Genomic DNA, 16,025 nt, shown 5'->3' with positions numbered 1-16,025 from the left:
CACAAAAACAATAATTCCTGTAATGTAGACACCCTTGCAAGGGTACCTGAGATGGCTTAAGGCAGCTAATTGTGCGCCAGCGCAGTGGAAGAGGACAGGAACGTGATGGATCGTACAGATAAAACGCATTCCTGCCCTTTCTTTTTGACGCAGGACAGCACAGCAAAGTGACTTGCTCCACTGCCTTGCATCAAAAACGAATAAATAAGCCCGACAGGGGCCACGTAAAGTGGCACATGTGTGACGCAGGGTTCTCATTTCGATTTATGAGGCCACTCAAAGCCTCCCTGCGTGGATTTGTTTAGCCTCATAAATTATGAGTACGGTGACACAGTGCAAATCATTGTGTCGCCTTACTCGGTGCCCAGGAGGCGTCGCGGTGGGTTTCCCTACGCAACACCCATGGAGTTTGAGGCTGCCACAAATTTACAAAAACATGTAAACCTGGGGAATGGCCACCTCCTCCTGAGATGAGGCCTAATGAGGAGAAATAACGTAATTTCTTCTTGTAGGATTGTTTTGGTGCTTGAAGATGCCTCTCCCTGCACAAAAACAATCCTCCCTATAATGGTCGCACCCTCGCACCATGGTATGAGGGTGCCTACGTTGGCGCTTGGCTGCCGAAACAGCACCAGCGCAGGAAAGGAAGGACAGGAATGTATCATATTGCATAAATACGGTGCATCCCGGCCCTTTCACATTGTCGTAGTGCCTTGTTGCACTGCGCCAAAATGCCATAAATGAGCCCCATGGTGCCTTTCCAGGAGCAGGCGGGCACTTGGATAAAAATCTCATGGTACCTATAACTCTTGCACCCTCCTTGTTGATACTGTCCAGTTGGTTTCAAAGTCCAAAATGAAGATGATTTGTGCTCTTGGTTGAGTTTTGTGCACCACTCAGGAGCACAACATCCAAGATACATATGGCGGTATTGATGCGAGTCTCACGCGTGCAGTCTGCCGCCTACAACATGGCACGAGCATATTGTCCATACATTTTGACTCTAATGTACATCTCCCATGTCCCATGAGGCTGTATTTCAAATTAATCAGATCTTTAACTCTGGGTCACCGGATGACCCCTGTCCAGCTTGTATTTTCCATCTTGTGGCACAGATTATTCTTGCTGCTTCAGGCCCAACAAGCTGCTGGAAGATGTGAAACATGCATGTGAAGTTTTGTTGTTTAGAAAACACTGCACCTCCAGGTAACTATCCCCACGTTCCCCTTCTTACTCTGTGCCTCAGAAGTCAGTAAACAAACACCTATTTCAGTTCATCCCTAAAAGTTCTTTACTCAGTCCCTGGTAATCTGACTTCCATCCCTCAGCACAGTCCAAAATGTGTTGAGAATGGTGTTGGACCAACGAGGGATGGCAGCCCTGGCCTCCTCGACCTCTGCGCTGCCTTCGACACTGTCAGCCACTCTGTTCTGATAGAAGAGTGGGCGAGTGCTGGGAGTGGCAGAGCTGCACTGGATAGAGGAAGCAGCCGCACTCTCTTTATGTCTTTATGTGAAAAATACTTCGGGGCATATTATCAAGGGATTTATCTCCTCCTTTTTTGGCTTTAAAAGCCAAGAAAGCGGAGATAAAATTATCTCCCTATCAGCAACAGGGTGCTAACACGCAAATTCGCATGTTAGCACCCTTTTTCTCTACGCTTCCCCTTGCATCTCTAATGAGATGCAAAGGGGGCGTTCCAGAGAAAAATATTAGGAGAAATGTTCTTAAGCGACATTTCTCCTATTATCAAGGATTTCGCTAACCCTGTTAGTGATAAAAAAAAAGCAGCGCTAACCGCTGTTAGCACTGCTTTTTTTACACCTGGTATTTTCCTGACTTAGCCATGATATCCTATGGAAGGTGGCTATCATGGCTAAGTTTGTGAGCCCCTATCATCAAGCTAACGCCAAACTTCGAGAGATTATCGTTGGTTTTCCAGAGATAATCTCTCATTTGGCAGTTAGCGCGAGGATTTTTATCACTTCTGAGATAAACCTTGCTAATAGCAAGTTATCTCTGCGATAATTTCCGGCGATGCTTAGCGTCAAAAAATTCGTTGCTAAGCATCGTTAACAATAAATATCACTAATCGTTGGTAATATGCCCCTTTGTTTCTAAAGAAGTGAAGAATTAATCCCGAGGTTTGGGTGCTGAAGATTATCACCTCCTGTTCTTGAGGTGATTGGCTGAATAACTGAAAGGAGAGCCCTTCACTCGGGAAGAGCCATATCTAAAGCACTCGTAAGCGAGCGATTCGCTTTATTTTAATTTTTTATTTTTTTTATTTTTTATTTTATTTTAATTTTTTTTTAGTCCTCATTTAACCACAATATGCTCCAAAATCAAAGAGAGGTTTTTCCGACCATTTCCAAAATTTCAAAGGCAGATTATTACCGGTCTGGTCACACTCCCAAGGGAGAGAGGGACACGACGTATCTCCAGAACCGCACCTTTTACTGTCTGAAATAGTCTTAAACCTTAATCTCGAGATTTTAAGAGACCACTGTTTTCTCTCTTTACAAGAGGAAAGAATAATCCCATCCTGGGACTCTTGTCTATGGCATATTTTTAATCATTGGACCCAGAAATCATAAATGTGAAAATAGAATATGGATAATAACACCCTAACATCCTACCATTTTTACCCTCCCCTCATAGTGAAGAATGTGAAGCTTCTTATAAATGACTCGCCCCTGCCTCCACCCAGTTATCCCAAATTTCCCAAAATTTAGATTTTCTAGTGGATTGATTTACCGGATTGGTCTAAAGCGATTCGCTTTATCGATAGGTCCACACAAATCCATTTATTGGGTGGACCTATCGATAGAGCTGGACTGGAGTCAGGGCAGGCTTTAGACATGGGCAGGCTGAGCCCAGGACTGGGGCACCAATATTCCGAGGAGCGGAGCCGGGAGCTGCCCCGGTTAATGTCATTCAAACGACAGCAGCTCATCCACCCCACTTGGGGCCACATGTAGGTAATCCCAGATTACCGATTCTTAAATACCGAATCATACCGATTCGGTATTTAAGAACAGGCAAATGGGATGTAGGTAATTTTTCCTAAAAAATTACTGAATCAGTAAGTTTCGGTAATTACCGAATCGGTATTTACCGATTCGGTAATTGACATTCATTCCTATGGGCCTGGAGGCCCATAGGAATGAATGTCAATTACCGAATCGGTAAATACCGATTCGGTAATTGGGGGAAACATTGAAGGGTGGCAGGGTGGCACTTTGACACCCTGTTGCACCCCTCAATTGTGCATGTATGTCTGCAACATGGCACTGTTGGAAAAGCAAAAAAAATGCTTTTTCAACAGGTTTTCATTATTTACCACCAACTTCTAGTTGGTGGTAAATAAGGAATACTTAACTGAGGAATGCACTAGCTTCAATGCTTCCTACATCCTGGATTCGGTAATTTACCGAATCGGCATGTTAAGAATTCGGTATTTTACCGAATCCTTAAATTACCGATTCGTTAAAATACCGAATCCTTAAAAAATGCCACCTACATCTCAAAAACCCAATACCGGTCGGTAACGGACGAAATTCGGTAATTTCGGCCATTACCGACCGGTATTGGGCAACCTACTGGCCCTTGGTCTCAACTGTGTCCCATTTAAGACTTTGTAATCAGCCCTTGATGTACCTCAAAGTATTTGTTATCACCCCATCAACCCCTTACCCTCCTCCCATCTTTCTCACACCTCCTGCCGGCACACCGCAAGGACCTCCTGCCCCCCAACAAACACCACAGTTTCTTTCTGTCCAGGGCGCTGTCCCGGTCAATCTGATTTGGGGCCGGCCCTGACTGGCATTGTTGTTCTTCTTTCTGAGAGACATAAGACAAGCAGTCAACATGGCCCGTTTAGGTTTACTATGAGAAGATTCTCCTTCTGAGAGCCCTACACTTCCAGGTGCTTAGTTACAGGCCAGGTTTGCCGCCGGAACGTCACTTTTAATGGGGTTCTGGCGGCGTCCTGGGCTTACCCCTATCTACGAAGTCACATAAAGCCACTCTGCGTGGGATGTATGACATCACAACGCATTCTTTTACTCCGCATGCCATTACAACGCAGTTTTTACAACGCAAGTCGTTACAACGACTTGCGTTGGGGGGCGCTGGATAGTGGAATAGTTTAATTTTCTATTCCAACTCCAGTCCCCATGGATAGTAGGGAAGGTGTTGGATAGAAAATTAAACTATTCCCTATCCTACAGCACTCTCCAGCGCAAGTCGTTGTAACGACTTGCGTTGTAATAGCTGCGTCGTAATGGTAGTGCGGAGTGAAAGTTGCGTTGTAAAGGATGTTCCCCCTCTGCATGGCTTTTCATGGCCTTGTAGATATGGTGTGAGACAATGCAACGCAAGGCACTGCATTGCCTCACACTTCCTTTGGGAGGCATGCCATGGGTGTTGTGGTGGGTGCTCCCATTTAACACCCAAGGCATTTGACACGTCCCTAGATTTACAACGAGCTGTAAACCTGGAATGCTTCAGAAGCCTACGCCTCCCAGGGGTGGTGTAACGAGAAGAAATAACTTTCTTCCTCTTTGTTTTTTCCTTTTTCTATGTGTGCTGCATTCTGCAACGCACGTAGAAGGAGGAAAATACCTCCATTTTTTTTTTGTGCCGGAAGGAGTCCCTATCAGTCCTATAACGCAGACACCCTTGCACCACGGTTCAAGGGTGCCTGCGTTGGTGCATGGCAACCATTTGGGAGCCAGTACAGGTGAAGAGGACGGGAAGCTGCCATATCTCATGGATACAGCGCATTCCTGCCCTTTTCTTTTGCCGTAGAGCAGCGCAGCAGGAAGGCTTGTGGCGCTGCCCAATGCCAAAAAGTAGTACATGGGGCCCTCAGTTTTACTGGCTCAGTTGGCAAACCTGATCCAAGATTTCCCGCTATCCTCCTTGTATTGTTGTCATGTGCTCTTTTGGAGTTTTTTCAAGGTGCCGGTGCAGAGTACGTTAGTCGAGTCTGCCGCGGACGAGTGCATGACTGTTTACCTTGTCTCGGTGTATATTCACTTGAAGATCGTTCGGAGCAGGCGGAACGTGTGGAAGCCGGAGGATGATACAGCGTTGATCTGGCGGTTCATTGATAGCGAGGAGTCAAGGATGATGCGGAGATTTTGTGTGTGGTCTGTGGGTGTGGGCAGGGAGCTGAGGGTTACGGGCCACCAGGAGTCATCCCAGGTGGAGGGGGTGGAGTCCATGAAGAGGACTTCGGTCTTTTCTTAGTACAGCTTGAGGCAGCTGTCCTTCATCCAGGTGGCAAGTCGGAGAGGGAGAGGATCAGCTGGATGTCGTCAGAGTAGGAGACAATGTTGAGTCTCTGGTTTCTGGTGAGGGTTGCGAGCGAGGCCTTGTAGATGTTAACCCCTTGCGTGACGGCCGGGAGCCGTCACATGTCACGGTGGGCGTGTGCGGAGGAAGGCCCCTGGCCATCCGAACCTCGCCCACACATTAAAAACCCAGCACGGCGGCAAAATTTACGCTGCGGTCAAGGGGTTAAAAAGGGTGGGGCTCAGGAAGGAGCCCTGTGGCATTCCGCTGCTGATTTCTCTGGGTTCTGAGAGAAAAGACTCTCTGTGTCCGGCCGGTGAGGAAGGAGCAGATCCAATCGAGGGCTTTGTCACAGATTCCGGTGTTGTGAAGTCTGGCAGAGAGGGTGTTGTGGGAGACGGTGTCAAAAGCGGCCAAGACGTCCATGAGGATGAGAGCCTCAGTTTTGCCTCTTTTGAGGAAGATGGATATGTCGTCTGTGGTGGTGAGGAGAGTGGTATCGGTGCTGTGGTTGCTTCGGAATCCAGATTGGGAGCGATCTAGGATGTTGTTTGATTCGATGAACTCGAAGAGTTGGGTGTTGATGGCTTTCTCGATGACTTTGGCTGGGGAGGGGAGCAGGGAGATGGGTCTGTAGTTCTTGAGGTCCAGCGGGTCGGCATATGGTTTATTTTTTTCTCAGCAGGGGGTTGATTTCTGCGTGTTTCTAGTCTTCAGGGAAGATGGCAGATTTGATGGAGCAGTTGATTGTGCAGCAGAGTTAGGGTGCGATGGAGGCACTGGCTCTGTTGAATATGTTATAGGGGCAGGGATCCGAGGAGACTTCGGAATGGATGCTCTTCATGAACTTGAGGGTATCGTCGGTGGTGAGGGAGATCCAGTTGAGTTGGGTCTTCTGGCGTCTGGGTCCATTGGTTGCAGTGGTTTGACTTGGGGTTGGTGGGCTTTGGTTAGTGAACCTGTCGTAGATCACCTTGATCTTGCAGTGGAAGAAGGTGGTGAGGTTCTTGCAGAGGTCTTGGGAGAGGGGGATGTCTGTCGTCTCCGTGCCGGGTTTGGTGAACTCTTTGACCACGGTGAAGAGTAGTTTGCTGTTGTGTGCATTGGCATTGATGCATTCTTGTATGACCGTTTTCTTAGTTGATTTGAAGAGGTGGTGGTGTTCAGTGACTGCGGTTTTGATGGCTGTGAGGTCTGCCGAGGCCTTGATGCTTCTCCATCTTTTTTCAAGCCGTTTGCAAGTGTGCCTGGACTCTTGGAGGGCAGGATAGAAACATCTGGCTTTCTTGCAGGGTTACTTGCCTGAGGGTTACCTGAGGATGGCCGTGTGTTAGCACAGTTGGAGATCAATGAGTGGAGGTTGCGTGCAGAGGCGTTGGCGTCCGTGGATGTTGGTGGTGGGGTTCCTGTGAGGGTGATGGTGAGTTGGTCTTCAGTGACCTTGTTCCAGATTCTGCGTGGGTGGCGGTGGGCGTGCTGGTGTACAGTGCGTTTGGTGAAGGAGAGATGGCTGCAGCAGTAGTCGGCCCACTGTAGTTCGGAGGTGTGGCTAAAGGAGATGTTGCTGGCTGTGGAGAAGATGGGGTCAAGAGTGTGTCCTGCTGAGTGGGTCGGAGAGGTGACCAGTTGCTTGAGGCTGATGGTGGCAAGGTTCTCCAGTATGGATGAGGCGTTTTGGTCATCGAGGTTGTCCAGGTGGAAATTGAGGTCTCCGAGGAGGATGTAGCCCGTAGAGGCAAGAGCGTGCTGTGCAATGAAGTCACATACGTTAGGTTTGTTCATCATAGGAGTACGCTAGACTGTTATAGTACTGTATTTGAATGCATTTATAAGTTGTCTCAGCAAGATGGTGGAACTCTTCATTTTATTCACTGTCTTGACACGCATTATAACTTTTGTCTGCTTCTGTTTATTGATTTTTGCAGCACATATTTTCTATCCAAGAATCACTTTGGTTCAATAAATATTGAAAAACGTCCCTTTGTGTATTCTTTGTATATTTCGCTGAGCGAAAGAGAGCACGAGTGTGTGAGCGAAAGGTTCTAGATCTGTCACTGGGGTTCCTGAGGGAACAGGGTTTTCACGTTCAGTGGTTGTCAGAACTGTTCGCTCCCTGTCTAGGTTAGGGGGGCTAATGGTGGCACTAGCTGGTCGAAGCTACAACATATCCTACGGGGGAGCATGGAATCAGTCTGACACCATCCTAAGATTTTGTTGTCCACAAACGTGCAGTTTCTACGGCTTAGTGGAAACTACACTACACTGTGCTGATTAAACTCAAATCGTTCCGCGACTGGATGGGCTAAGCTTTGATGAGAATATTTCTTTTTCTCCATCCATTGATAAAGTATCTGTTGCCTACTTCCATTGAAAAACATTAAAGAAACTCCTGCTCCTCCTTCCAAAAAGTGAGGCCCAGCCATATGCAAATCAGTCTTGACCCTGCTCCAATAGGGACAGTCGAGCCTGAACCGCCAGGCCAGGTCCCCTCTGAACCAGAACACAAACAACCCGGGACCAGATTCACCCTGATTGGGTATCATCAGTTGGTGCAAAACTGTTCTTGGGTGGGTCTGATTTATTTCTTGTGAAAATCATGAGTTAAATGCAATATCTCTTGAAGAAAGGAATCTAAAGCCTATAGACACATACTTTGTTACATGGAACCTCAGAGTTACTTTTAAAACCATGGTACACTATGTATAATGCCAGTGCAATACAGCTGCCTGCTGCTAGGAGAAAGCATTGAAACCACATGAAAAGGGTGATTTTTCCATACCCCACAATCTGCAGGAGAGTTAGTTGGATTTTCTGGGTAAAAATCAGAAATATACTGTGACGTACTGGGGAAAATAACAAAGGGCGGGGGGGTGCTATCCGGAGCCATGTAGGAGACATTCCCATCCTAAAAGAACTATAACAAGAGGCTGAGCACAGAAGTCTTTGTTGCCTCCTGTAGACACCAGATTCACTTTCAGACCAGAAATGTTGCCCTCTTTATATTTAGGGAGGCAACATTTGTGTTTGTCAGGTGCATAGACTGGGTCTGGGGCAGAAGGATACTTGTGGCAAAGGAGGCACTTTTTGAACTGTGGGCAGAGCTGAATATGCAGTGCTTAATTTGAGCCAGTGGGTGCAGGTTGGGCCCACCAACACTTATTTTTGGGGACTGGCACTTAGTTTTCCTCATCTGATTTCCCCCCAGAGCAAGAGAGAGGGAAAAACACTCAAGGGGAGGGGGGATAGAAGGGGGGAGAGATAGACGGAGAAGCAGTGGCAAAGGGAGAAGGCAAGGATGAAAATGCCCCCTAAAGAATGAGGTAAAGAGCCAGGGAGTGCCTGGTGGTGGATGAAAGAGGCACGAGGTGGTACCATGACCCTGCTGCCATGGTATCGGGCACTGGACCTTCGATAGCGCCGGCCGCGGGCTTCTAAACAAACTTGGGGCACCGCCACTTATAGTACAAATTAAGCTCTGTGAAACTTCTTGCAGGTGTGGAGAGGTGCTCTCATACTTCCTGCTTGCAGACCACTTGTTTCTCAGGTTGTTTCACCTTCTGCTTCCATAACAGCCCCAGTTCCCGTTTCACTATCAACCCCGAGTGAAAATTCTCAGTCTCACAAGTGGGCAGGTTCCACCTCACCACACTTGTGTACTCGCCGCGTATCCTTACATTCTATTTGCTACTCTTTGGGCCTCACTTTTTGTGACGCACCAGTGGCGTAAAAAATGCTCCTTGTTGCGCCATATTTACAAAGTGCCGCATCTAGGTAGATGGGTCACTTTGTAAACCCCTGCACCACATTATACCTACGCCAGATATAATGTATGCAGGGGGGCGTATTGACGCAAGGAAGGGTCGTAGAAGTGACGCAGTGAAATCTATGAGATTTCACTGCGTCACTTTTAGGACGCCGTTGCGTCAAAATCTTGCGCCTGCCTCACAGCAGGCGTAAGACTGACGCAGGCCCTTTCACATGTGGCTTGCCCCATGTGAAAGGACGCATTGCTGGAGTTGCGTCACTTTTGTGACACACTCCAGCAATGAGTCACTTTTGCGCTTACAAATACGTCAGAAAAACTGACGTATCTGTAACTCCTTGCGATATGATGCGTCATACATTAAATGTGGCGCATCAGGAATGTCGCAAGGAGGGCGCAATGAGAAGCGATGCGTCATTTCTCATAAATGAGGCCCTTTGTGTTTGAACTTTACTCGTCACGAATCACTGTGTTCTACTACGGTCACTTCTTATGTTTGATTTAATCTTTGATACATGTTGGAAAGTGCTTGGATACCCTCGGGTCTGGCTAGCGCTATATAAAACTTCTAAATAAAATAAAATAAACGTCTTCTGTGTCTTTCTGGAGTTTTCACGAGTTCTCTTTTGTTGTCTTTTCAGTGCTAAGCAAGGGCCAGTGCGTGACCAAGTACTACCGCTGGATGCAGAAGAACGGGGGGTACATCTGGGTGCAGTCGTGCGCCACCATCGCCATCAACTCCAAGAACACCACCGAGAACATCATCTGGGTCAACTACATCCTCAGGTAGAGTCCGAGGGCGCGTGGAACCGGGCGCGAGGACTTAGGGCTGCCTGGGGCTACTGTGGGTCAAAGGTCAGAGAAAGCAGCATCTGCTTTACTGAGGGCAGAGTGGTGTCCGGTGCTTTGGTGCAACCCTGTTCCTTCAGCCTCATCATCTCTGCCCAGCATTACTTCAGGCCCGATTCACAGAACTAACTGAAGACAAAATCCTAAACGTACTACTTTTGGTATTCACACAAGTTAGGATTTTGTCTTAAGTTTGACTTAAGACAAACTTAAGACAGACTTAAGACAGACTTAAGACTGACTTAAGACAGACTTAAGACAAACTTAAGACAAAATCCCAACTTAAGGCTGTCTTAAGTCTGTCTTAAGTCTGTCTTAAGTTTGTCTTAAGTCTATCTTAAGTCTGTCTTACGTCTGCAAGTTTGTCTTAAGTCTGTCTTAAGTCTGTCTTAAGTTTGTCTTAAGACAAACTTAAGACAAAATCCTAACTACAGTGAATACCAAAAGTAGTAAGTTTAGGATTTTGTCTTTAGTTAGTTCTGTGAATCGGGCCCTTCATCTCCACATGTTTCACAAGTCCCTTTACTTCCACATTTCATTACAGGGATCTTTCTACATCTGCCCTTTGATTTTTAAGGAATGTAGATAAGTAGTTTAACATTTAATTTACAAGGAAAAACAGATTAAAAGGATTAACTAAATGATTTAAAAGAGAATAAAAAAATCAAGGGGTAGGTTTGCAGTTTGGAAGATCAGTATTCCTTCACAAATGTGACGTGGTACCCTAGATTCCAAACCAATGGTCCACCCACCCTGTTCATGGTCGGGAGGATCACCAGCTTGCAATCAGCAGAGCTCAGTCGATCTCTCGAACAGCCATTGGAGGACGAGCATTACACTGCCAGCCCTCTTTAGGTGGATGGGGTGATGTCCTTTTTTTCTGTCCATCACCACCAGGTATAGCGTGGTGATAAGTGACAGAAAAAACAAATATTGGCCCCTCCTCCCATGATAAAACTTCCTGGGTGGGGAGTTATAAGAAATTGGGGGTCATATTACCAAGCAGGGCGATAGGCAATTATTGACGCTTTAGCGGCCATTTTCGGCCGCTAAGCGGCGATAATTCTATTGCTCTATTAGCAAGCTGTCGCTAACAGCAGTTAGCAACAGCTTTAGGCGATAGCGAGCGGTTTGGGTCCCGCTTTGCATGTCAGCGATATTTATCGCTAATGACATGCAAAGTGGGTGTACCCAACCTGTTAGCGACTGAAGGCAGTCGCTAACGTCGCTATCGCCTATTAGCAAGGCAGGCGTAGCGATGGAAATATTCCCGCTATCGCCAAAAACTAACGCCTGCTCTGACCAGTTCTTAGCCATGTTATCCATTGGGAGGTGGATAACATGGCTAAGAGCATTTTTTCGCTAATGCGTGAATATCGCTGTATTCTCAGCGATATTCACACTATCGCCGGAAAATGTATCGCTTTGGAGATGAACGTTGCTAATAGCACGTTATCTCAGCGATAATTTCCGGCGATGCTTAGCGATAAAAAATTTGTTGCTAAGCCTAGTTAGCGATAAATATCGCTAATCGTTGGTAATATGCCCCTGGGTGTTTGATTCAGGGGGGTGAAACCCCTCCTCAGCAACAACCACAATCCTTTTCGAGGGAACCACAAAAGTCACAAAATTAGCCTGTGCTTCACCCTCTGGTAGCTTGGCACAAACGCTGTCAGGCTTAACTTAGAGGCAAAGTGTTAAATATTTATGTCGCACACAAACAGTAATAAAGTGAATACAACATAAAAAATATCCCACTCTAATTTAGAAAAATAGTAAAATGCAATAAATAAAATGAGACCAAAACAGTAAAAATCCAATCAGTAAAACCGAAGATATGCAGTTTTAAAGGTTTAAGTAAAAATAGCGCCAAGAAGCAGAAATCGCTAACTCTGGGTAACTGCTCGCACTGGACCGGGACAATGTCGCAAGGTCAGGCCGACGTGATGTAGTGTGGGCTGGATGCAGGGACCAGGTTAGTTCAACTGTAAAAGTTTCCTTCTCAAAATGCGGCAAAAAGCTTCAGGATTTCACAAGAGGAGCTCGACTGATGCAGCCAAAAGTCCAGGACCGGGGAAGGCACCTCCTGGGGATCAGGAACTCACTCCAGCAGCGGATATCACAGCTCAGGCAGCTCCAGTTTCAGATCCAGGCAGGTTCAATTGCTGCAGGTCAACTGGGCAGCTGTTGGGAGGCTCCAGAGCTTGCTGTGTTCCTGTAACTCAGAACAGGAGGTCAGTCAGCTGAGCCTTGGAGTCACTCTGGTAGTCCTGGGTTCAAGGAGATGGTCCTCTCTCTTTCAGGCAGCAATGCAGGCCTCAAGCAGCAGGGCCGTCCTGTGAAGAACAAGGCAGGCCTCAAGCAGCAAGGCCGTCCTGTGAAGAACAAGGCAGGCCTCAAGCTGCAGGGCAGTCCTCTGAAGAACAAGGCAGGCCTCAAGCAGCAGGGCAGTCCTGTGAAGAACAAGGCAGGACTCAAGCAGCAGGGCAGTCCTCTGAAGAACAAGGCAGGCCTCAAGCAACAGGGCAGTCCTTTGAAGAACAAGGCAGGCCTTAAGCTGCAGGGCCGTCCTGTGAAGAACAAGGCAGGTCTCAAGCAGCAGGGCCGTCCTCTGAGAAACAAGGCAGCCTCAAGCAGCAGGGCAGTCCTCTGAGAAACAAGGCAGGCCTCAAGCAGCAGGGCAGTCCTCTGAGAAACAAGGCAGGCCTCAAGCAGCAGGGCAGTCCTCTGAGAAACAAGGCAGGCCTCAAGCAGCAGGGCAGCCCTCTGAAGAACAGGGCCGCCCCAAGCTGCAGGGCAGTCCTGTGAAGAACAAGGCAGGACTCAAGCAGCAGGGCAGCCCTCTGAAGAACAAGGCAGCCCCAAGCTGCAGGGCAGTCCTGTGAAGAACAAGGCAGGACTCAAGCAGCAGGGCAGCCCTCTGAAGAACAAGGCAGCCTCAAGCAGCAGGACAGTCCTCTGAAGAACAAGGCAGGCCTCAAGCAGCAGGGCAGTCCTCTGAAGAACAAGGCAGGCCTCAAGCTGCAGGGCCGTCCTGTGAAGAACAATGCAGGCCTCAAGCAGCAGGGCAGTCCTCTGAAGAACAAGGCAGGCCTCAAGCAGCGGGGCCGTCCTCTGAAGAACAAAGCAGGCCTCAAGCAGCAGGGCCGTCCTGTGAGAAACAAGGCAGGCCTCAAGCAGCAGGGCCGTCCTGTGAAGAACAAGGCAGGCCTCAAGCAGCAGGGCAGTCCTCTGAAGAACAATGCAAGCCTCAAGCAGCAGGGCAGTCCTTTGAAGAACAATGCAAGCCTCAAGCAGCAGGGCAGCCCTCTGAAGAACAATGCAAGCCTCAAGCAGCAGGACAGTCCTCTGAAGAACAATGCAAGCCTCAAGCAGCAGGACAGTCCTCTGAAGAACAATGCAAGCCTCAAGCAGCAGGACAGTCCTCTGAAGAACAATGCAAGCCTCAAGCAGCAGGGCAGTCCTTTGAAGAACAATGCAAGCCTCAAGCAGCAGGACAGTCCTCTGAAGAACAATGCAAGCCTCAAGCAGCAGGACAGTCCTCTGAAGAACAACGCAGGCCTCAAGCTTCAGGGCCGTCCTCTGAAGAACAAGGCAGGCCTCAAGCAGCAGGACAGTCCTCTGAAGAACAAGGCAGGCCTCAAGCTGCAGGGCAGTCCTATGAAGAACAAGGCAGGCCTCAAGCAGCAGGGCCGTCCTCTGAAGAACAAGGCAGGTCTCAAACAGCAGGGCAGTACTCTGAAGAACAAGGCAGGCCTCAAGCTGCAGGGCAGTCCTATGAAGAACAAGGCACCCTCAAGCAGCAGGGCTGTCCTCTGAAGAACAAGACATGCCTCAAGCAGAAGGGCAGTCCTTTGAAGAACAAGGCAGGCCTCAAGCAGCAGGGCAGTCCTTTGAAGAACAAGGAAGCATCAAGCAGCAGGGCAGTCCTTTGAAGAACAAGGCAGGCCTCAAGCTCAGGGCAGTCCTCTGAAGAACAAGGCAGCCTCAAGCAGCAGGGCCGTCCTGTGAAGAACAAGGCAGGCCTCAAGCAGCAGGGCCGTCCTGTGAAGAACAAGGAAGCGTCAAGCAGCAGGGCAGTCCTCTGAAGAACAAGGCAGGCCTCAAGCTGCAGGGCAGTCCTCTGAAGAACAAGGCAGGCCTCAAGCAGCAGGGCAGTCCTTTGAAGAACAAGGAAGCATCAAGCAGCAGGGCAGTCCTCTGAAGAACAAGGCAGGCCTCAAGCAGCAGGACAGTCCTCTGAAGAACAGGGCAGGCCTCAAGCAGCCGGGCCGTCCTCTGAAGAACAAGGCAGGCCTCGTGCAGCAGGGCAGTCCTCTGAAGAACAAGGCAGGCCTCAAGCAGCAGGGCCGTCCTCTGAAGAACAAGGCAGGCCTCAAGCAGCAGGGCAGACCTAGAAGAACAAGGCAGGCCTCAAGCAACAGGGCCGTCCTCTGAAGAACAAGGCAGCCTCAAGCAGCCGGGCAGCCCTCTGAAGAACAAGGCAGCCTCAAGCTGCAGGGCATCCCTCGGAAGAACAAGGCAGGCCTCAAGCTGCAGGGCATCCCTCAGAAGAACAAGGCAGGCCTCAAGCTGCAGGGCATCCCTCGGAAGAACAAGGCAGGCCTCAAGCTGCAGGGCATCCCTCGGAAGAACAAGGCAGGCCTCAAGCTGCAGGGCATCCCTCGGAAGAACAAGGCAGGCCTCAAGCTGCAGGGCAGTCCTCTGAAGAACAAGGCAGGCCTCGTACAGCAGGGCAGTCCCCTGAAGAACAAGACATGCCTCAAGCAGCAGGGCAGTCCTCTGAAGAACAAGGCAGGCCTCAAGCAGCAGGGCATCCCTCGGATGAACAAGGCAGGCCTCAAGCAGCAGGGCATCCCTCGGAAGAACAAGGCAGGCCTCAAGCAGCAGGGCATCCCTCGGAAGAACAAGGCAGGCCTCAAGCAGCAGGGCAGTCCTGTGAAGAACAAGGCAGGCCTCAAGCTGCAGGGCCGCCCTCTGAAGAACAAGGCAGGCCTCATGCAGCAGGGCCGTCCTGTGAAGAACAAGGCAGGCCTCATGCAGCAGGGCAGTCCTTTGAAGAACAAGGCAGGCCTCAAGCTCAGGGCAGTCCTCAGAAGAACAAGGCAGGCCTAAAGCTGCAGGGCAGTCCTCTAGGGTACAAGGCAGGCCTAAAGCAGCAGGGCAGTCATCTGAAGAACAAGGCAGGCCTCAAGCAGCAGGGCAGTCCTCAGAAGAACAAGGCAGCCTCACACAGCAGGGCAGTACTCTGAAGAACAAGGCAGGCCTAAAGCTGCAGGGCAGTCCTCTAGGGTACAAGGCAGGCCTAAAGCAGCAGGGCAGTCATCTGAAGAACAAGGCAGGCCTCAAGCAGCAGGGCAGTCCTCTGAAGAACAAGGCAAGCCTCAAGCAGCAGGGCAGTCCTTTGAAGAACAAGGCAGGCCTCAAGCTCAGGGCAGTCCTCAGAAGAACAAGGCAGGCCTCAAACAGCAGGGCAGTACTCTGAAGAACAAGGCAGGCCTCAAGCTGCAGGGCAGTCCTTTTGAAGAACAAGGCAGCCTCAAGCAGAAGGGCAGTCCTTTGAAAAACAAGGCAGGCCTCAAGCAGCAGGGCAGTCCTCTGAAGAACAAGGCAGGCCTCAAGCAGCAGGGCAGCCCTCTGAAAAACAAGGCAGGCCTCAAGCAGCAGGGCAGTCATCTGAAGAACAAGGCAGGCCTCAAGCAGCAGGGCAGTCCTCTGAAGAACAAGACATGCCTCAAGCAGCAGGGCCGTCCTGTGAAGAACAGGGCAGGCCTCAAGCTGCAGGGCAGTCCTCTGAAGAACAAGGCAGGCCTCAAGCAGCAGGGCAGTCCTCTGAAGAACAAGACATGCCTCAAGCAGCAGGGCCGTCCTGTGAAGAACAAGGCAGGCCTCAAGCAGCAGGGCCGTCCTCTGAAGAACAAGGCAGGCCTCAAGCAGCAGGGCAGTCCTCTGAAGAACAAGACATGCCTCAAGCAGCAGGGCCGTCCTGTGAAGAACAAGGCAGGCCTCAAGCAGCAGGGCAGTCCTTTTGAAGAACAAGGCAGCCTCAAGCAGAAGGGCAGTCCTTTGAAAAACAAGGCAGGCCTCAAGCTGCAGGGCAGCCCTCTGAAGA

General features: G+C 49.4%; 1 protein-coding gene across 1 annotated transcript in view; it reads left to right on the top strand.

The window, feature by feature from the left end:
• Positions 1-16,025, top strand: part of NPAS3 (neuronal PAS domain protein 3) — a 1,515,755-nt gene that overhangs the window by 1,476,547 nt on the left and 23,183 nt on the right. Inside the window, exon 13 of the mRNA XM_078659389.1 lies at positions 9,706-9,850. Coding sequence (XP_078515515.1) covers positions 9,706-9,850 — 145 coding nt within the window. The remainder of the gene's footprint in view (positions 1-9,705; positions 9,851-16,025) is intronic.

The sequence above is a fragment of the Lissotriton helveticus genome, chromosome 9 (assembly GCF_964261635.1).
Source record: "Lissotriton helveticus chromosome 9, aLisHel1.1, whole genome shotgun sequence".
NCBI classification, from domain to species: domain Eukaryota; kingdom Metazoa; phylum Chordata; class Amphibia; order Caudata; family Salamandridae; genus Lissotriton; species Lissotriton helveticus.
This window is presented reverse-complemented; position numbering and strand designations above follow the sequence as displayed.